The sequence below is a fragment of the Trachurus trachurus genome, assembly GCF_905171665.1.
Source record: "Trachurus trachurus genome assembly, chromosome: 4".
NCBI classification, from domain to species: domain Eukaryota; kingdom Metazoa; phylum Chordata; class Actinopteri; order Carangiformes; family Carangidae; genus Trachurus; species Trachurus trachurus.
The window spans coordinates 33,098,093-33,121,348 of record NC_139898.1 but is presented as its reverse complement, the minus strand read 5'-3'; the positions used below and the strand labels follow the sequence as shown (position 1 = coordinate 33,121,348).

Below are 23,256 nucleotides of genomic sequence, written 5' to 3'. Positions count from 1 at the left end.
CAGCTGGATCCAGGTTTAACCCTTCACGCCTGCAGACTCACCTGTGTGTAGGGGCCGAGGCGGACGCACACCTCTCCCAGCTCGCCGCCGTCTCCCTCGGAGGCGTGGAGGTGTCGGCTGAAGCGCGGCAGCGGGGTGGAGGGCCGACTGTCCGGCAGGAACATGTTGGCCGGAGCCGGCGTGATGACCACGTTCATCACGGGACCTGAACACAAAAACAGGAGGTGATGTCATGATTACTTGTTTTCACAATTAATCACGGTATTAAACGCCACAATTGTTATTATTATCGTAAAGGTTACTACTGGGTTCTTACAGCTTAAGCCAAGTTAAATTACTTTTTTAAGTGTAGTGTTGTGTAGTTGGGCTGCAGCGTCATCTCCATGTGTGTTTATTGACAACAAGACATCGTGTAGTGAGAACATGCGGCTGAAGGAGAGGGGATGATCAACTAAAAAAGGACACGTTTGCTCGTCGGTACTGTTACCCGACTCCGAAGCAGCGGCGGCATTAATGACACAGCTGCCGTTCACCACCACTGAAACGCTCGATCGAAGCTCCAATTAAATACACTGAGCCGTGAGCGTTGTGTATCTCACTTGGTAGAGCACGCCTGCTGCAGCGAGCCTGGGTTGGATTGTGTCTCTTTCCATAATATAAATGCATAAAAAGACCGGGAAAAAAAACACTGACTCGGAGCTGGTGGCGGTGAGAAATGTAGCGGTGACGGCCGCCACTAACTTCTCTATGTCGGAATGTTACCAATTATTTTGAGATTTGAGACTAATTATAATCATAAAATCACACTTACCATGTGTTAAAGCTAACTTGATTTAAGACATTTTAATGCCAATGAAGGCCTTGTTTTTAGACTTTTTAAGTCCCCTGTACCAAATACCGTCACTTTCCAAAAAAGATGATGTCGGAACCATGTTAGAGCAACACGCACAGAAGTTACACAACAACCGCGTGCGTAACCTTGTTTACGTTCCGTGTCAGTTGCAGACAGAGACGTGGTACAAGTGGAAAAGTTTTGCCAGAGGAAACTGATTCCCTCCAAACAACCAAATTAAGTCAGAGACTTCAGACAGAGTTGTTTTAGAGGTAAATACAGAGACAAAAAATGTCCCTGAAGGCAACGTGCATCAGCGGTTTTGCATGAATTTCCCTCTAAAACAACTCTGTCTGGTAACGTTGTGTTATTATCTCATAGCGTGGTGAATGTGCAGGTCACAACTTGTCCACCAGAGCGTTGTGGAGTTGTTGGATTGTGTATTTGATGAGTTTGATGAGGGAAACCAAGAAATCCCATGAGACTCCGTAGCGTAGCTCTGAGCAGCTCACGGCCGTTCTAAAAATAGCTTGCACCGCTAAATGTTAGCGCGTCATTTGTTAAAAAAAAAAAAAAAAAATTTTAAAAACTTCAAACATCTCCTCTGAAGAATTAATAATTGGTCCTATATCAAGAGATACTTTAAATATTCAGTTTATATAATTAGTTATGCAGTTATATTTTGACTGTATTACACATTCATAGTGTTGTAACATTATTTAATATAATAATTGTGATTATTTCTCTGACAATAATCGTACCATCCCTAGTCAGAACTACAGGTATCAGTTTCACCTTGTATCAGTTGACAATCATGTGAAAATAAACTGACGACCTCAACATGGTGGACGGCCATGTTGACTCCTACTTCCCCTTTAAAACAGAATGAAACTGGTTCTGAATCAGTTTGAAGCTACGTCCCAGTTCAGTTCAGGGTCTCATCCTGCATCTGAAGAATGTTTGCGTCACAGCAGCACAGACTGTGGTTGCTAGGCGACAGGAACAAGGATGTTTATAATGCAATGGTACCGGTGGACACATGTGATGACGCACGGCTTAAATCCTCTGTAGACCATTGGCTGATTTCTATTCAGCCTTCGAGGTTCGTAGAGCGAGTTCCCTGAACGGACTCGATTCAAGTCTTGATGCTGAAACGAGGAATAAAAGACGAGCTACGAGAGGATTAACGAGAGTTTGTTTACCGAATCACAGGCAGGTCAAAAGGTCGTCAAGTCGTCAGCTCAGAAATGTGGTTGTGCTGTGTAGGTTAGGTGGAACTCCCATTTAGGTGGAACTAATTTTATTTTTGTGAAATCTTTAGAGGAACTTTTTTTTATTGTATGCTGCCAAAATGAAATAAATATCCAAGTCCAATGTACCTGCCAATAAAAATAAAAATACATCTTCAAAAATAATCTCATACAAAATAATCTTCGTACATTTACCCATAGAAAACTTTGTGCTAACATTTGGACCAAGACCAGCTGAGTTAAAGGAGAATTCTGGCCATTTTTGGCTCCTAAATCTTTGTAGAGAAATCATCACAACAAGGACAAAGTGTTAGTTTCTGTGGCGGGGAGAGCAGGCGCTCTGTGATGGGATAGTAATGTCTTTCAAGGACGTTCCAGAGTTCGGCTATCTGATGTCAGTGACTACATGCAAAAACACAAAGTTTATACTGTTTGTACTGTACACTATATGAGTTGAGCCGTGTCTCTAAGGATTTGAGTCATGTACCAGAGATATCTGATTGTTTTTTGAGTGTTTGTTGTGGTTGAAAGAATTGCCCCCATGGGTTAGCGTTGTCGCTATCCCTAGCGCCGTCCAGCCATGGTAACTCCGGTTTGCCTGCATCAATTTTAGTCGCGTGTTTTGCTCCAACGTACACTGGGTGACCATCAGGACAACGATTTAGGGGTTAAAAATGACCGGAATTCTCCTTTAACTAACTAACTAACTAACTAACTAACCATCCAACAATGAGTCATTAGGTTTGATTTTGTGTTTGTAGAACAATCAACGACCGATCACGATGTAAAGACAACAGAGATCCGACCACGTTAACAAACAGCCCTCAGGTTGGAGTGGCTGATCTCACCATGTCAAACATCTGGACAGATGTGTGACAAGAGAATCGCTGAATACTTGAGTCTGATTGGATATAGAGTCGTCGAGCTGAGACTTCTTCCATAGTGTCCGTTCATTCGGTTTTGGGCGGTTTGGACGGCGCACCAAAGTTTTTCCATGACAGGGAAACTCTGCACGTTCTCATCACACGGGGAAAATGAGATGAGATGAGATGCAAAGATCCATGTTGAGAGTGAAGCAGAGAAAATGTCAAAATGGGATTTGTGTCTAATCTGCGTCCAGATGAGCTGAGGGACGGTTGATCCTCCGTCAGACAGTAACGTTAAGACTTCAGGCTCATGACGACGGTGAACTCAGGTGTTGGGATCGTCCCCAGAAGCTTTAGAAAGTAAATCCTGCTGAAGGACTGTCTTGTAAAAACACGTGTACTCATTAGCGGGGAGATAACTGATGACCTCAGGGACACCACCTTATCAATACTTAATGATCAGTCCCTCAGACAGGCAGCGGTTCTCCTGAGACGCTGCTGCTGCTAATGCCTCGACATGTACAGTTTAATTCCTTACAAACGTAAACAACAGAGAATCAGATGTGAAGAAACAAAAGAAGCGAAGGCAGCAGCAGCGGCAGCGGCAGCGTCGATCTCAGCCACCGCTACGCCTCCGATCGGTAAATCAGAGCTGAGCTGATGAGGCGACGCTCTGCCAGACTCATCTCACGCCAACAAAAGCTTCGGATCACAGCGAGGAAACAACATGTGGGAGTCGATTTACTGCTGCTCACGGAGCAACAACCTCCAGCCCCTCAATCCCCTCCACTGAAACACTACTAGCACTTCAACAGCGGAGGATTTCCTGCGGCGCTGAGCCTCGGCCCGCTGTCACTCCAACTTCCTGTCTGGGGAATTTTCAAATTAATTTTCCCTCAGATTACCACAAGGATCAATTTAAGAGGCAGTGAGACAACAGAGCGCTGGGGAGCGGGAGGATGTAGCAGTAATGACTGAAGGAGCAGAGTCACGCCCGCTGACAAGACGTCGAATAATTAAAACAGGAGGCTTCTCATTTCCATACATCGGCCGAGAGAGAGAGCGGACCGTCGGCCAGACCACAGAGCTCAGATCAGCTGTAACGGGGTGAAGGCTTTATTAGCCTGCTGGAGCTGATCCTGTCCGGTATCTGGTTCTGGTTCTGACAGTTGCTTCTGTCTTCTGGTAGCTACGCATTGGGGGGGAAAAAAATGTGAAGCACCAAATGATAAATTATTCTCTCCTCGATCTTTTTGTGAATTCAGGAAGTTTCTGTTCACTGGTCGATAAAAGGAAAAGCAGACAGACGCCAGTGGAGCGTTCATGACCTCCAAAAAAGAAAAAGTGAAAACAAAGGAGAAATCCATCACAAACTTCATCCAGGTGGAGGAGTGTTAACGTCATTTACACCTTGGTTTTTCTGGTTCCTAATCTGGGGGCTTTTCTCGGATCTTTGTCTTTTGTTTTCCGTGACATTGGATAATTTCTCATCTTTGGCTCAAATCAATAATTTAAATTAAACCATCTGACAGGAACTCTGTCATTGATGGATCTGCATATCTTAAACTTTGGACAAGGCCCGCCCACTTCAATCTGTACTAATCCTCCAGTGCCACAGTTCAACTCGGCATCACTGCCGCTACCACAGCCGAGCACGATCTCCCCTCAGGTTTGTTTTCCACAGATCCCACGCCATGTGTGTGGGCGGTGACGTGGCGACAAAATCCTCTTTGTGAGGAAACAATGAAGTCACAGTTTGACTGTTTTAACAGAGTCAGATGAGTCTGTGAGAAATAAACAACAAAAAACCAGAGAGACCATCATCGTCATCCGCCTCCCCTTGACTCTATGTTGTTATTCTTCATATTCTCTGTTTGGACACTTGAGATCATTTTCAAAGAGAGAGTCCTGCGGCTTCAGAGATTCAAAATAAAAAGGAGATGTTGATTTCTTGTTTCAAAATAAAGCGCAGGCTGTGTTGACCGAGGACAGTGAAGTTTATCTAAAGAGTTTGATGGACGACAGCTCAGGTTGTTTCTGACAGCATCATCAGAGCAACGCCGCAGACATCATGTCCGTCCTCCGGTACAGGGTCAGTCACTCCGTCTTTGCCCTAATGATCTTTTAATGAGCATCTCCTGGACTGACCCCCCCTCGACCCCCCTGCAGCTCCTCACAGCTCAGTCTGATCTGATAAAAACAAAACACTCAGTACGTTTACATGCAGAGCTGAATCGAGCTATGCTCAAATTCGATTTTGGCGTCTAATCGGACTTCTGTCCTTGTCTCAATTTACATGCAACTGAGAAAACCGAATAACTGACGGGGTCCGCCCCCTCATGCGGCGTCACCCGTTGTTTCAGCGGGTTAATACGGCCCCTGTCCTGTTGACTTTTCTGTCACCTCGTAAAAAACTGAATATAAGCAACTTAGTAAACTTAATAATAAATTCCCGACCAGACGCGCCAGTCTGGGCCGGATTCGCGCTGAGAATAGGATACGGGCTTCCTTTTTTTCCTCTCTCTCTCTCTCTCTCTTTTTTTTTTTTTTTTTTTTTATAAAACACTCTTGCTGGTTGCGCTGTGTGAGTTCTCCAACTCCGATTTCAGTCGGACTAAGGTGTTTACATGCACTTCAGTTGTCCACTTATAGTCGGATTAAGGGAATAATCCGTTTTTTTCAAGTGTCATGTAAACGTACTGACTAACTGATAAACAGGTCCGGTTGTTCTGGACCGGACTCTGTTTTTGATGGACCACCACCACCCAGAGTCTGTCTCCGTGCCAACGTGTCCATCAGCAGTCGTGTGCCCTGCCGAGGTGTCCTTGAGCAGGACTCTGACCCTTAACCTGCCGCCTCATTAACAGTCTCAGAGGACGAGGCTGAGAGACTCAAATGTAAATGTGAAGAGACAAGAGGACATCGAGGACACTCCCCCTCCATTAACATCAGAGCGGGTCAATGGAACAATGCTTCGGTCGCCTCGGCGACACAAGAGGAATAATTAACAGAGATTGGACCGCAGCACAAAGACAGACATCGCCCCCTCGGTGCCGTCTCACAGTTACTGAGGTCATCGACGACATGGTTTGGCAGAACACAGAGGTCTCACTCTCTGACTCGGTCGACTTCCCACAGTGCATTTCTCATGAAGCAGCAGTGAGTCTGAGTATGAACTGCTGACTGACAGTAAAGTCTAACAGCTGGACCGGCTCCCAATCACAGCCCAAGGTCGTCAACCAGAGGAGTGTCTGTTCTGCAGGTGAGTCCAGGTGTGTTGTCCAGGTAAGTGGACCCAGTCTAACAGCCAGTTTAGGGCTGACTCAGAGTATCTGCAGTGTGCTGGCAGCTCTTCAGCCTCGAAGTCTCTCAGTCTGATTTACGTCTCAATGTTGGACCAGATTTGGACCATTAGTGTAATTCCAGCAGCCGCAGCCAAGCAGCCAATCAATATTTGTAATTGAGTGGGAGATAATTAGCCGGTTTCTATTACCACAACAAGCAGGAAATATACTTTCCCTATTCAGTACAAACCCTCCATCAGACTGTGGTTTTCCTCAGAGAGGAAGCTTTTACTGCTGATTTACAGCAGAGGACAGTTGGAGTGAGAAACCCTTTTAACAATGTGATAAAAACCAACCTGGACAAACCATAACGATCGTTTATCTTTAAAGTACTTTTCAAGCTCTTCGCGCCGTCTAAAACACCTCCATAAGTAAAAATCGGAGACACCAATTAAATGTTTTATTGAACCAGGTCAAACATAAACAGGTTTGGTTTTAAACACAAAAACCTGCAGCTCCACTGTGCAGCTTTCAGAAACCAGCTCCCAATCCTGGTCCAGGAGTCTAAAACTCAATCGACAATAAAGAACAGGCTTCAAATAAAACTGTTGATGATACTTAGAGTTAGAGCTGAATCAGATTCCTGAACAGCTGTTACAGTGATGCTGCCGTAGCGGTCTGAGAACCAATGAGAATCCTGGTGACAAGAGATTGGGATCCCTGGCATTGAGGGTCTGAGGACAAGTCCTAAAGGTCTGAGGACTAGTCTTAAGGGTCTGAGGACGAGTCCTAAGAGTCTGAGGACTAGTTTTAAGGGTCTGAGGACTAGTCCTAAGGGTCTGAGGTCTAGTCCTAAGGGTCTGAGGACAAGTCTTAAGGGTCTGAGGACTAGTGTTAACGATTTAAGGACTAGTCTTAAGGGTCTGAGGCCTAGTCCTAAGGGTCTGAGGTCTAGTCGTAAGGGTCTGAGGACGAGTTTTAAGGGTCAGAGTACAAGTCCAAATAGTCTGAGGACTAGTGTTAATGGTTTGAGGACTAGTCTTAAGGGTCTTATGCCTAGTCCTAAGGGTCTAATGCCTAGTCCTAAGGGTCTGAGTACGAGTCCTAAGGGTCTGAGGACTAGTGTTAACGGTTTGAGGACTAGTCCTAAGGCTCTAAGGACTAGTCTTCAATCAATCAATCAAACAACTTTATTTATCCCAAATAGGGCAATTCAGTTTGCAGCCTCCAGTCAGATAGCACATAAAAAACAGGACAACACATATCAACCAAACAATTCCCTCTGTCAGTGGCAACAAATTAGTGTGAGGGTAGCAATAATATCCAGTCTCCTAAAGACCATAGTGCAATGAATCACACAGGGATAAATGAAAGGAATAATAATAATAAACACATTTTCACATTATGGCTGGATTAAAATGTCTAATTGAGTCTAATTGCTGCTATCAGCAGCATTTAGCAGCATGATAGCTGAAGGAATAAACGAACTGGCGTATCTATTTGTTTTCCTTAGGGGGCCAGACACCGCCGTCCCGAAGGCATTAAACGAAACTCCTGGCTAAGGATATGGATGACCCGTGACCTATCTGGATTTCTGGACTCCTCGTTTTTATTAGAGGGAGTTAAGGTCTGTCACTTGAACTCCAATGATCTTGGAGCAAACTTTAACAATGCTGCTGAGACTATTCTTCTCCTTTACTGATAATCCATAAAACCAACTAATAAAATAAAAAGTCTAAAGACATTCAATAAACGAATGATAGAAGCTACACAAAATGCTCTTAGAAACATTAAAAGGATTCAGCTTACGCAACAGATCCTTTGTTGACCCCTTTTAACTCTGTGTTTATATCAAACTAAAGTTTGGAGTCAAACATGGTTCCCAAGTACTTATAGTATGTCTCAACGATCTGAACATCATCTCCATGGATGGTTCTAGAAACTGGCTTAGGGCAGTTCCTCCTGAAATCAATCACTAACTCCTTAGTTTTTGTCACATTTAGATCCTTAACAGTCGGAGGACTCTTTTTAAAGGTCTGAGGACGAGTCCTAAGGGTCTGAGGCCTAGTCTTAACAGTCTACTCAAGTGGTAGAGGTTTGAGGACTACTCGATTGTTCGTGAGGACTAAATGTAAGGACTAGTCTGGGGCTCTTAGCACTTGTCACACGATTCTGAGAACTACTTGTAAGTGGTTGAGGACTAATTTGATAAAGTCTGAGGACTAGTTTTATAGATTCTGAGGAGTACTGATGTGGGGATGTTCCACAGCCAGGTGTCCTGATGTGAAGGCACTAAATTAGTAGGAGTGAGTTCCTGTGTTTCCTCCCGCCCAGCTGGACATTTTAAGACAATACCACTGCCCTTTTCCCAAAGCAATAGGTGTGAACAGGCACAGGGAGGACCAGTTGTCTATTGTGATGCATTTAGGTGTCTTTGTGCCCTCGGTACTGTCCTCCTTACTCCAGAATGATGTGTTCAGGTCCCCTTGGAGCTGTCAGCGTCTCTCGCCCAGTCACGGGGAGTAATGAGCGCTGAGATGAGGAGCAGTTCAGTCGGTGTCAGAGCTGGTTTCTGAGTGAGGAGGTCTCGCTCTGATGCCTGCAGCAGAGCCGGATGTTTCTTAATAACAGTCGCACACATCTGACACGTCGGGACTCGACAGCCTCGAGGAGGGAGAAACATTCGGCTCTGCAGCGCTGCACAGATCAAACTGTGGAACTGATTCATATCTTCCACTCTGATGAACTGTGACTGAACCTCCCGCTTTACATGTGTTGATGAGCGTCACTGACGAGCAGTGATATTAACACACAGGCAGTTATCAAATCTATGATTCTGTTTCAGCAATTAATGAATAACGCGTTTGAAGATTCACTTTGTAATCAACAGGAAGCTGGAACCAGCGCAAGAAAGCGTGAAACTTTTGACGTGACTGGAGGTGTTTGTTGACTGACAGCTCCACGGTGCCGCCCACGCAGAGATGACATCAGGACAGACTGTCCATGTTTGGATTATTAGGGATGTTCTGGTGAACTGGGACATCAGAGAGCCAACAACAGTCAGACTGACAGCTACACTGATCTGATTCACACTCATCAAACATTCATACCACTCTCAATCTCAACGTCTTCCTGCTCGTTTGCTAAGGATACAAATAATCAGTCAGGGCTTCTGAGCTGAGACAATATTAAACAGCAGCTGAGCGCGAACAGATTGAAAGATCAGAGTTTGGTTTCTGGGTCTGTATCAAACACAGAAATCAGACATATTTTATTTATCAGCACTGATGTGTTTGAGTCCACGTGTCTGTGTCTCGGAGGAGTGAAGCCAAACACTGACATCACAACCAGACATTGACGTTTCATCACAGTCTGAGACAAAGGAAGGAATAATCAGCCTGTGGTTTTCATTCATGCACTCAAGTGAATCAGATTACGCATCTGAATCCGCTCGGCTCCAGCCGGTTCCTCTGGTATCTGCTGCTCTCATCTGATATTGGTTGGTGGTATTTGGAGACTCCTGATGGTATTTGATGATACGTGGTGGTATTTTCCCAACATTCAGACAGATGTGAAGCAGCTGAATCTGTTCCGCTGAGACGAATCAGTTTGAGGCGCCACTGTCATGGAGGATGAAGCTTTTCTTTTAACGCTCACTCTGCTTTTATTGTGAGAAGCGGCGGCGGCGTCAGGAAGAAAGTCTGAGAACGTGACGGAGGCGGGGGACAAGTCCGTTGGTCCAGCCAAAGGAGGGATTATCATCTCCTGACGGTCCGTTTGAAGTGAGACAGCGGCCTTCAGCACAGAGAGGATTTGGTTAATTACAAAGTGCCAGTCATGATCACGGCGGGGCGTTTCTTCTTCATGTTCCTGTCAGCTGCTGCACGATTGCTCATTATGAATGAGATGGGAAAGTAAAAGCTCCTCCGCAGAGACGACGCAGACGGGGGTCAGGAGATTCATTAATAAACCAGCAGCAACAGCAGAGGAGGACTTACCTCAACACCTTCACCTCTGATTCACACGGGCTTCAGTCTGTTCTACTGTCCCTCTGAAGGTCAAACCCCGACCCTCAAGGTCAAACGCTGACCTGGACCCAACTGCTGCTGCTGCACGGCTAAACAGATCCACTACAACAAACCAGTCAATCATCAAACTGGAGGTGACATGAGCTCTGATCAGTGAGCTCATCGTTTAATGAGTTTGTGATTGATGGATTGACGAGTTTAAAGCGAACACAGATCAAACCATGTGAACGTGATTGAAACACTTTCAGCCAGTCAGGGAAAAGACTCATCTGTTGAACACACATAGCTCAATGGGATAGTGCAATTTAAATCGATCCTGCACTTTATTGGGGCATCGTGCAATTCAATTCAATTCAATCTTGCACTTATGCACTCGTCACTTTAGCAAACAGCACTTTAGCACAAAGCACTTTGACCAAAGATGGTTAAAAGAGTGGGTAAGGGGACCAAAAGATTACTGAGAAGTTATAAAGTGCTACAGTGCTAGTTAGTTAACTGGTGGTTTACGTATGTCGTTCATATATGTTTTGTGTAAGATGTCAAGGTGTTTTGTTGTCCTAGTCCTGCCTCTTGTACTTTTTATCGTCATTGTTTTTTATGTCTAACATCAACCTGCCAATGGGACTGGGGATGGAAATTATCCACTTGGCTACAATCGCACATATTTACATGTCAATGTCCATCAATATGTACTGTTCCCATTTAAAAATAAAAATAAAAATAAATCTGAAATCTGAAATCAGTCTTGAGCTTTTATTTTGAAAGAGCTTCTAGTCTGAACAGCTGTGAGGACTTTCCTGCTGCTTTTATTGTGGCAAACTACAAGAAGTTTTTTTTTCTACTGGTGCAGATAGAGGGCTTTAAATTTGAAGCACTACAGGGACTTGTGAAGAAGCTCGAGGGCTTTTATTTTGATAGTTCGACAGATTTTCCTGGTGTACTGTATCTCTGTAACGACCATTTAGCGCTGCACTTTTGTTATACTGAGAGAACTTCAATAAAAAAAAAGAAGATTTTGCTGAGGTAGTGGGTTGGCTCTCTGTGAGGAAGCTCTAGGGCTCTTATTGTGAAGTAGTTGGAGAGCTACGACTGAGCCGAGTGGAGGCGGTTGGACGCTCGTTGGTTTTAGATAAAACCAGAACCTTGAGTACCAGGGTTCAGGGTATATGCCTGAGATAAATAATCAAATATTAAGGTTGCTGCATATTAACTATTCAGTTCCTGTGTATTTCTGAAAACAGTTAAATACACTGTATAGTCAACTGCTGTTGTTGTTATGTTGCGTATAGAGGTGTAGCTCAGGTTACAGGTTCGAGGTGTGTGAGTTGTACGAGTGTGAAGGAACGGTGTCTGGTAATAAAACATATTCTTTACATTTCAGGAAACATGTGTTGTGTTTGTTGTGCATTTTGACATCGCAATGACGATGAAAATAAGATTAATCAGTCAGCCCTATTTAACCCTCCTGTTGTCCACCTGGGTCAAGGAAGGAAGGAAGGAAGGATGAAGGGAAAGAAGGGAGGGAAAAAGGAAGGAAACAAAGATGGAGGAAGGGAACAGATTCATTCTAGGAAGGAAGAAGGAAGGAAGGAAGGAAGAAGGGAAAGAAGGAAGAGAAAAGGGAAGGAAACAAAGATGGAGGGTCAATTGGATCAAAAGAGGAAGGAAGAAGAAGTAAGGATGAAGGAAGGAAGGAAGGAAGGAAGGAAGGAAGGAAGGAAGGAAGGAAGGAAGGAAGGAAGGAAGGAAGGAAGGAAGGGAAAAAAGATTGTGGAAAGAAGGAAGGGAGAAAGGAAGGAAAGAAGGAAGGATGGAGGAAGGGAACAGATGAAGGACAACAGGAGGTTTAAAGACCCCCTCCCATGAAAATCGTGTTTTTCGTGCTTTTCACATGTTCCTGTGGCATTTTTCTTGTGTTAGAGGACATATCAGCAGAAAAGGAAGTGCAAAATTGCATTTCTGAGTTTTTCTGCCTTCAAATTGCTGTGAACCAAATGGCAGACAGCAAAATGAGCAAGGACTATACTCCAGTCTGGGATCGAATCCCAGTGTGCAGTTTTACGCTAAACGCGCTGAATCGGTCATTGTACAATGTCAGCGAGCGGGGAGGGGGTGGCTGGGCGGGGCAGCGTAGTCTCCGCCCACCCTCCAGAGGTGCATTGCTAATGAGCTGCTGGATTTAAAATAACCAAAAAGGGTCGCGGGAGGGGGACTTTAAGAGTCTCCGCTCCAGCTGTTTGATCAGGACTTTTCAGGACGATCTGACTTACCTTTGTGTGTGAGGCAGCGGATGCTCTGTTTACTCTGGATGTCCCAGAGTCGAACCGTCTCATCGTGAGACCCAGAGGCCAGCAGAGTCCCGTCCATGGACACGGAGAGACACGTCACCAGGTTCCTGAGGAGAAACACACACTTCAGATCATCGACCAACACCTACAACCCTCTGGAGAAAGACCCACAACACCACAACACCACAAAAACACAGCCCTACAGCCCTGCAGAGGCTGCTGCAGCCGAGCTGAGCTGGGAAAACCCACTGGACACACTGTTGCCTTTTAACTACCTGGACTGTAGCCACAGTTTGTTAATGACCTCAAAGTGTTTCCACTCTTCGTAATAACGTAGGAGCTCTGTCCCATGATGCTTCACTGCAGATCTCGCAGCGACCCAGTCTGACTCTTTTTGTTCTGCTCTCTTGGAAATGAGAAGCGAACATCCCTAATTCCCTAATCCTGAGTCCCCATTGTCTCTGTAACACTGCCTTTCCACAGGAGGCGTTCAGCTCTTCAGGATTTCCACCTTAACTCTTTAGGATTTCCACCTTAACTCAGCTCCATGTGTCCCTTGTCTCTAGTTCTGGTTAAACCAGTGACTAGTAACTAGTTCCAGGGAGAATCGAGCCTCTCTTGGCTGAAAACCAACCTTGTAAGATCAGAGCCTCCGACCCGGTGTCCCAGTTCTCGTCTCCATGGCGACACCACCACGCAAATATTTGTTCTGAGACTGAAGAACGTTACTTTACTTTTTTAGTTAACGTATATGTTCAGATTAGGGCCAATGGCGTGAATTTGTGGAAATGTTGTTGAGAAAATTCAGCAAATAAGACTTTTAGAAAAAAAGTGATAAAATTTTAAAAAAAAATGAAAAAAAAAGTTTTAAAAGAAATTCTAGGAAAAAGTGGTAAGATTTCTAAAAAAAAAAAAAAAAATTTAAGTAAAATATTTTCTCAAAAAAGTGGTAAAATTTTCGAAAAGTTTTTAGAATTTCTAGGAGAAACTGGTAAAATTTCTCAGAAACAGGTTGAAGAAAAAGTGGTTATATTTCTATTTTAAAAAAGTAAAATATTTTCTAGAAAATAGTGGTAAAATTTCTCAAAAAAAGTTTAAAGAAAAATCTAGTGGTTACATTTCTAATAAAAAAAAGGAAAAAAATAAAAAATAAATTAAAAAAAGTGGTAAAATTTCAAGAATAAGTTGGAGTAAAATGACATCCGGTTGGTTTGCCGGCGGCCGTCTGCCTGACTGCACCTGAATGCAACACCAGTGCCTCCGTCCTTCCTCACACTACACAGTGGTGACAGTTTTAACAGGCCGTTTCCGTGGTTACCTACGGTCACGATGCAACATGGCCGCCTCGGTTCGGTGCGTCGCCCACTTATGTATTTGTAACGACTTGTAACAACTCATTCTAAGGAACCAGAAAGCTTTCATTTGGATGCAGCTGTGATTCACCTTCAGTGAAATACGGATTTATGAAAGACAGATTTGATTTTTGCTAATAAAAAGCCAAATAAGTTACACACTGGGGCTTTAATATAAAGAGTGTAAAAGACAAATAATAAATAATAAACACTAAACTCAACACTAAAGGGGAGAATAACTTGCAGCACTGTGCAGACAAAGTCTTTTCTGCTGCAGCCTCTGGAATATCTGGATTTTCACTCTTTCCAAACACACTGTTGATTTCCTCCCTCAGTGGCTCAACACATTTGTCTGCTGTTTATTTCAGCCTGTGCCAGTCAGAGTGAGGAGGAAGGTCTTTTGTCTCTGAAGCCACCATGTGACCCAGAAACCGGCTGCAGAGCCAAGAGAAGATCCTCGCGGCTCTGCTCAGAGGAGGAGGCCGCTTAATGAACAAGAAGGAAACAAACTGCTTTCACATGTTTGAACTGAATGTTGTGTACAGGGTTCCTACAGCTTAAGTCAAGTTAAATGTAAGACTTTTTAAGACTTTTTTAAAAGCCACTTGAAATGAAATTTAAGACCGACTTCATAATAAACACAAATGCAGAAAAATAAAATATATATTACATAGGGTTAGGGACAATTTTACCCACTTCCAAGGTAAAGTGACTGCTACATGAACATTGGATTGTGTCTCTTTCCAGCTGTCCTTTCAAAATAAATGCATAAAAAGTCCAGAAAAAGAAAAAAACACTGACTCGGGAGCTGGTGGTGGTGAGAGATTTAGCGTTGACGGCCGCCACTAACTTCTCTATGTCGTAATGTTACCAATTATTTTGAGATTTGAGACTAATTACAACCATAAAATACCACTTACTATGTGTTAACATTTTTAAGACCTTTAAAAAATTGATTTAAGACATTTTAATGCCAATTAAGGCCTTGTTTTTAGATTAATGAATTCAATGCCTTTTAAGACTTTTTAAGGATCCGTAAGAACCCTGTGTGTAACTTGTGTGACTTGTTTCACCTGTGTCCCTTGAAGACCTGGTTCCCGTCGTTGTCGGACTGGAAGGACTTGTCCCGACTGAGAGTCTGCAGAGGAAACAAAACTGGTTGAACCGGTTCATCTTTATCGACAGCACACACAGAGACAGAGACAGAGACAGAGACAGAGGCAGCAGCTGCACTTCTTGTTCTTCTGCCGTTTAAAGTTTCTACTGACTCTGAGTATCTGAGCTGATCAATAACTGATGATCTGCTCTGGTCTCAAGACCTCGCTGGTTCTGGATTTGACCTGTATCACATTAGACATCACCATTAACAAATGATTACATTACAATATCATGGAAAAGTCCATTTCCAGTAGTTCAGCCCCAACCAAGTATTGATTGATTGATTGATTATAGATGGACATAGTTTTCAGAAGGCCAACATTTCTATATTAAAAATGCTTAAAAAAAAAAAGATCCTTTGCAATATTTCAATTTTGGAGATACTGAATTTTAGGTCTTCATTGAATTTTAGGTCTTCAACGTAGGGAACCGTGCATGTCCGCGACACACAGCTCCACGGACATGCACGGGGGGGAAAAAAAACGGCGTCACCGTCGCACCGAATGCACGCGGCTACGCAGCGCTTTGGGAAACGAGCGCACATGTCACGCATCTACATTGGAGGTCGGCTGTTATCAGTATAATCAGAGGCAAATCGCCTCAGTTTCACGTGATTGTCACTGTCAGCCTGTTAGAAAAACATTTTACTGACCCCAGTAGTCACCTAATTGGTCATGAAAAAAGCGAGTTTCGCTTTTCGGCGCACTGTTTGCATCCCTGTGAATATGATACATTGTGATTTATTAGGATACTGTAAACAGGGATGTGTATTGCATTTTTTTTTCTCCAAAAGTCTATTTTTAGAAAAACTCACAGCACCGCTCAGCTACGACACGGGATCCATAATAATAACACAAAACTTTTGCACATTTAGATTTGCACATTTGCACATTTCAATTGACCCTTTGTCAAGGCCCCGCCCCCCACGGTTACTGTTGCTAGGTTGGACAAACAATGGTCACGGAAGGGTTAACTCCCATTGGAAACCATTGAAAATTAGGCAGATTTAAATTGCTTGTAAGGAAAATTTGAATTAACTTATACATCAGAAAAATAGTGTCCATGATAGAGGACAGACGTGGCTCAATAGCGGTTGAACGGGCATTACCTGACTTTTCCGAAAAATGGGGGAAAATCATTGTTTTGGTCACTCACTAGCTAGTAGCTAACGACGCTAGCTAACGTTAGCTACAAGCTAATCTCCGCCGATCTCCCGTTTCTCCTCGTAAAACTTCACAAAGTTCAAAAGACATTAGTAGCGGTAATGTTACGTTTGCTAGATAACTTTGAAGGTATTAGATCTTCTCTGTCTATGAACACGACCTAGAGTGGACTGGAGAATGAATGAGCTTAGCACTTCAGTACAGCCAGGGAAAACGGCTCACTTCTCATGAGGACTGCACACAACAACAAACAAACCTATGCAATTAACCCCTGACCTATGCCTACAGCTCCCCCTAGTGGACCACCCCCAAACCCTATTATTAAGCTCAACTAAATACATAACAGAAGGTTAAAGTAATATGTATACAGTAGCCTACATGTTTATTGATGTCTTAGGTTTGGGGAATGGGATAAAAATGACTCCATGAATACGTTCCAGATATCGTGAGTTGCTACTGCAGGAACCCCAGGCACATTTTAACTATATTGAAAAATTATAAAGTAGTTTTTGCCGAAAAACTTGCTGTCTACCTATCTTGTTTCATAGGGTTTCATTCCAGGGTTGTCCAACCTTAGAATGTTGCGCAACACGTGACATGGGGAGGAGCGCTCTGATTGGTGGATCAGCAACCAATCAGAAGGCCAACAAAGGGTCAATTGTCTTTTCTATGTATTCTTTCTTTAGTATCTTATATATACATAACATTTGGATGTATAGTGTATATCTCTTTATCTTACTGCTCACAGGGTGTTCAAATGTGAGCTTGTGTTATATTGCATGTTTTTTTTGTTTGTTTTAAATTGAGGTATTGTTGTTACTTTATTATTTGCAAATGTGCATGTGTAATCACATCTGCTCTGGTCTCAACATTAGATCCAGGTTTACGTTTAGAAACTAGTCAACTAATTGTGATTTATTAGGATACTGTAATTTTTTTTTCCTCCAAAAGTCTATTTTTAGAAAAACTCACAACACCGCTCAGCTACGACACTGGATCCATAATAATAACACATTTATATTTGCACATTTGCACATTTCAATTGTCTTTTCTATTTATTCTTTCTTCAGTATCATATAACATTTGGATGTATATAGTGTATATCTCTTTATCTTACTGCTCATAGGGTGTTCAAATGTGAGCTTGTATGATATTGCATGTTTTTTTTGTTTGTTTTAAATTGAGGTATTGTTGCTACTTTATTATTTGCAAATGTGCATGTGTAATCACATTTGTAAATGTGTAAACTAATAAAATTTCTTATATGCGTATTCAGATTTGCAAGTGAAGACAAATCTACAAATGCACACAGATCTGTAAGTGTGCAGAAATCTGTAAATGTAATGTAATTTTTTTTTACACGTTTACAAATCTGATTATGCACATACACTGATTGTGAATTCACATTTGCGAATAATAGAGTAACAATAACACCTCCATATGTCTTTATATTTCTAATTTGACGTCTTGTTGCTGCTACTGGATGCTTGAATTCCTCTCGGGATCAATCTACTTTCTGTGTCACCGTCGCTCAATCTGTGCGTGCGTAATCATCAGATTTGTAAATGTGTAAAACAATCTGCAAATGTGTATTGAGAATCTGTGTGTTGAGTAATAATCAGATTTGTAAATGTGTAAAAACAAATACAATTTCTTATATCTGTATTCAGATTTGCAAGTGAAGACAAATCTACAAATGCACACTGATCTGTAACTGTGCATAAATCTGTAAATGTGTAAAAAGATATATAAATATATACAGATTTTCTTTTCTTTTTTTACACATTTGCAAATAATAGAGTAACAATAACACCTCCATATGTCTTTATATTTCTAATTTGACGTCTTGTTGCTGCTGCTGGATGCTTGAATTCCTCTCTCGGGGGATCAATCTACTTTCTGTGTCACCGTCGGTCAGAGGCTCAACCACGACACAGAACCGCCGTCACCATGGCAACATATGATGAAATATTAAACACGCTAAGATAAGATATTCCACTCCGTGATGTGACGGGCACAAATAAAGGAATAGATTTAAATTCTTCGTACATACACAAACACTTTTTTACTGTACTGATATTTTAATCTGTCAAGTCGCAGTCACACTGATCCTCCGTAAAGCTGGAACTTTGTAATTATAATAATAATAATAATAACCATAATAATTATAATAATGATAATAATAATGATGCGTTTGGGACTCAGGTCTTCAATTTTACAGTTTGTGAAGAGCCGAGACCAGAGACCGGATCAGTTCTGGTTCAGGTTCAATGAGACGTAGTCGGAGAAGCCTCAGTTCACAGAACAGAGGTTTAAACCACAGAGGAGTTTGTGCGTGTGTGTGTATGCGTGTGTGTGTGTGTGTGTGTGTGTGTGTAGACGAGCTCTGTGGTTTGTTTGGGGATTAACTCAGTGAAGCTTTAAAATGTAAATCTGCTGTGAAAAGAAACAACAGTGTCTGAGTCACAGAGGAGGAAGAAGAGGAAGAGACGGAGACGGATGAGTGGAGACACTGATCACCACCAACTCTCCTCTAATAGCAACGTCAATAATCGATCAATATCACACACACACACTCACTGATCTGTAGAGTAACAACCAGGATCGACGGTGTGTGTGTGTGTGTGTGTGTGTGTGTGTGTGTGAGACTCACCTGGCTGCACAGAGACACCTGGAAGATGTTCCCGTCGCTTCCTCCACAGAACAGGAAGTACTCGCAGGGGTCAAAGGTCACCGACATGATCTCCACGTCAAACAGGACGGAGAGGAGCAGCTCGCCTGAGGACAGCTCCCACACCTGGACACAGAACACAGACTCTTTATTCATCACGGTGTCGGTGTGTAAGGGTCTTGAGGTTGGACACCTAATGTTAGAGTTAGGGATGCAAACAATTAATCGACTATCGATAAATTGTCGATAAGAATTTAATCGATTAAATTAAATTACTTGCAATTAATTGTTCCTTTTCAATGGGAGTTTTACTGTGAAATGTAAACAAGCAAAGCCGACGTAATGTAGCGGATCTCTGTGTAAACGTGTGCAGCGCACTGCAGCACACAAGGGAGAGAGGGAGAGGAGGTGAAAAGAGACAACAACACCTGTTGTAGCTTTACGGGACTCAGGCTGCACCATCGCTAACACACAGACGACCAGTGAGTAACGAGTCAAAAAGCCGCCGACACGGAGCTGCCTGAGGAGTTGTAATGCAGCCTGAACGCAGCTCAAACCCACGGTGCCTCAGCACGGCGACCAAGCTTTGATAAACACACCGGATCCGCGCTGGTTTACAGTATCCTTCCATAGTTTAGCCGGTCGCTACCGGAGCTTAATTTAAAAAAAAAAGAAAAAGAAAAAAAAAGCGCTCGTTGCGGAGCCGCGGAGAACAGCGCGTGTGTCCACGCTGTGTTGGTTTATGTAACTTGAGGGGACAAATTAACCACATATTTATTGTCATGCATTGCTGACCTGGGCATTGTTTCTCATTAAATTAGAAAACCCTTTCCTATCATTCCCCTTTTCCGTGCATGGTTGAAGGAGACTGGCTCGCATCCACACTCCCACTCCCTCCTGCGCCGACATGTCACCTTAGGTCACATAAACCTGTACGGGTGTGTGGACACAACCACCTATATTGTTGTCAGCGCCTCATCACCGCTGGTGTTAAAAGGCTCCGTTCTTTCTGCAGTCAGGTTAAAGCGCACATCCGCCGTGTTGGTAAACAAATAGTCCCTCTGTATCAACGGAGGAAACCGTGCTTGAGCAGCTTGGGTTGGAGGTGGTGTGAGTGCGGGCCAGCGAGGGACAGAGGAGGGGGCATTAGAGCTTCAGCGCGGTACAGAACAACTGGCCCGTGTGAGTGCGCCCTTACCTGTGGCCGCTGCAGCGCCACACGGGCTTTGCCTTTCAGCAATCAAGCGCTGTTTTTGTCAATGTTAAAAACAATAACAGCAACAGCTGTCGGCAGCTGAGATCGCTGTGCCGTCACCATAGAAACGCAAGACGCATTACGGCTCATTAGCAAAATACCTTTCAATGGAAACACCCGCAAATGGCAATTGCACTTTTTCGAAGTTTCAGAAATATCGCTTTTATTTTGCAAAAATCTGTAATGGAAACGCAGCGGTGTCTCTCATCTCATCTCATTATGAAAGGACTTCAACCTCAGAGCTCTATGTCCCAATAACGTGCTACTTAAACATTTTCATTGTGCTGTGCTCTTAAAATAAACTAACAAATACTAGTGTAAGTCCATAAGGAATGTTGATCTTAAATTTTCCCCTAAAATTTAGGTTCTCAGGAAAATCGCCGCTTATCAATTAATCGATCATCGATCGATAAGGTCTATCAACTATCGATTAATGAATTACTCGATAATTTGCATCCCTAGTTAGAGTGCAAATTAATGAAGCAAAGGCCGTGGTGTAGGCTACTGTTAGTTGTATTTTATTGATCTATTAGGGACTAAGGATGTAAATTAGCGGCTCGGCTACAATCCGGCATATTTACTACAGTATTTTATACCAATGTTCATTAATATGCACTGTCCCTGCTCAAATAAAGTATTTATTATTATTATAATATTAAGGCTTCACTTTCAATGCACACTGTCCTTGACATGTTAACTGAATGCACAAGTTTCCGATCGTCATCTATGGTCAAAACTGGAAGCCGGTTTTGCATTTCCGGTTGCATTTCCATGGTTTTCAGTCGTTGTCATAGTTGCGGTAAACGCATGTGTGATATCCATTTGTTAAAAGCTGATGTGATGATCCATGCGTTTTACAGATTTTCAGTGAAAAAAAAAAAACTACTACTACTGAAGCCATGGAAACGTAAACATAAAATTCCACCGGAAGGGCAAAACCGGCACACGTTTTTGACATTTGGAAAAAGGTGGATAACATGCATCCACACACACACACACACTATTCTGCCTCTTTTTCCTACAAAATAAAAGTTTTTGTTGTGCTGCAATAATCACATCAAATTTAATTCTGTTTAGCTGCATTATGCAGATGAACATGATTTCTATTCTATTTCATGTACTACTACTACACTGTTAATGTGCAGGCTGCAGATTTAACAGTAGAGTAGGTTACACCACCATAATCTCTTTAACGCTTAGAAATTATGACAAATGTATCATAGAACAGCACAAACATGTTATTTTGAAATCCTCAGCAGGGTCTGAAAAAGTCCAGCTGAGCCGTGGAAGTTGATGTCATGATGTTACTCTCGTTACTGTATGAATGAATGAATGAATGAATATTTTATTTTCGTGTCATGCCACCACTGTGGCCCATCCCATATGGGATTACAAGACACAATAACAAATACAAAAAAACAAAAACTAGACAGTCCTTCCTGTTGGTGTTACTTGCCACACAGGTGTGACATAAATAAACAATTTCAGATTACTTTCAGTACTCAACAATATATCGCTCTTCGTCTCATTGCCCAAGCCTTTTCAAGAAATAAAGAAAATGCAAAAATATTCAAATAAAAAAGAAGTTTTAGCTTCTCAGCATCGTCCAACCACACAAATTCATTATTTGGATCTACTTTACTAAATAATTTTTGTCTTATAGAGTCATAGAAAGGACAGTAGAACACAAAATGCATTTCATTCTCCACCTCTTGGATGTCACATAAGTTACAAATTCTATCATCTTCTGCTGTGCCAACATATCTGCCTGTCTCGATATGAAGACCAAGAATACCAGCTCTCAATTGAGCACACAGGGATCTTTTCTTTTTAGACAAATTATACAAAACATAGTTTTCTGGGCCAAATACCTGTTTTATTTCACAGTAAGTACGCAGCTTTGGTTTACCCCAAGTATCTAATGCCCATCTATCTTTACTTTGTTGAAAAATAATTTCTTTTAATACGTTAATCTCAACTTTCTCTTTGTTATAATAATGGTCTTCATATCCAGCTCTCAGCAAGATGTCATATATGTCCCTATCCCAAGCCCCATTGGTCAGAGTGTCCCACTCAAAGATTTTTCTTGCAATCCTGTTACGATTTAATCCTAGTATCCTATTCCATAAACGCACCATATATACACTCCACCGTACCTCATTGGGTTCCCAGCCCATATCTCCCATAACGGCTAGTGTTGGTGTGAATTTATGTACGCCAAGAAAATACCGCATGGCTCTGTTTTGCACAGCCTCACATTTAGGGTACTGTTTGAATCCCCATACTCCTACTACATAATCTAACACTGGACACACACAACTCTGATATAATTTGGAGTAGGTGGAGTACCCAACATCCCTCAGAGTCTTTATTTTAGCTATAACACCCCCTAGTGCCCGATTTGCTGACTCAGCCAGTAGCGATGATCCCTTCATGAAAGTCATATGTTCATCCAAATAGAGACCCAAATATTTGTAGCTTCTTGAATAATTCAATTTTGACTCTCCAAAATGAAATTGGAAATCACTTGTTTGCTTAACAGGGTTCTTAAAATGCATAATTTCTGTTTTCTTTTCATTTATCAAGAGTCTCCACTTTTTACACCAATCGCTTGCACATGTCAACATTCTTTGTAAATCAACCTCTGTTTCTGCCATCAAAATAATGTCATCCGCATATAATAAAATACTAACTTCCTCTCCTCCACATTTTACTCCACAATGCAGATGTTTGATTTGCTTGGCTAGATCGTTAATGTACACAGCAAATAAAGTAGGAGACAGTGCATCTCCTTGCTTGACTCCTAATAGTGTGGGGAACCAGTTGGTATAGGTGTTGTTTACCTTCACACAGGCCTGGGGTGCACTATAGAGAGAGCAAATGGCCTGATAGAACTTCCCATCTATCCCTATTTCAGCCAGTCTATATGCAAGGAGGTCTCTGTTGATGAAATCAAAGGCTTTCTGAAAGTCAATGAAACATGCATATGTTGATTTGTTTTCCTTAAGTCTATTCCTTACAATAGTACATACTATATAAATATGATCAATACAAGCTCTGGCTTTACGGAACCCATTCTGCTCCTCTACCAATAATTGTTCTCTTTCCA

General features: G+C 42.4%; 1 protein-coding gene across 1 annotated transcript in view; it reads right to left on the bottom strand.

The window, feature by feature from the left end:
- The window catches only part of wdr18 (WD repeat domain 18), a 40,108-nt gene that overhangs the window by 3,561 nt on the left and 13,291 nt on the right, over positions 1 to 23,256 (bottom strand). Inside the window, exons 5-8 of the mRNA XM_083970321.1 lie at positions 18,875 to 19,018; positions 14,974 to 15,038; positions 12,531 to 12,655; positions 42 to 205 (exon numbers count right to left, since the gene is read on the bottom strand). Coding sequence (XP_083826447.1) covers positions 42 to 205; positions 12,531 to 12,655; positions 14,974 to 15,038; positions 18,875 to 19,018 — 498 coding nt within the window. The remainder of the gene's footprint in view (positions 1 to 41; positions 206 to 12,530; positions 12,656 to 14,973; positions 15,039 to 18,874; positions 19,019 to 23,256) is intronic.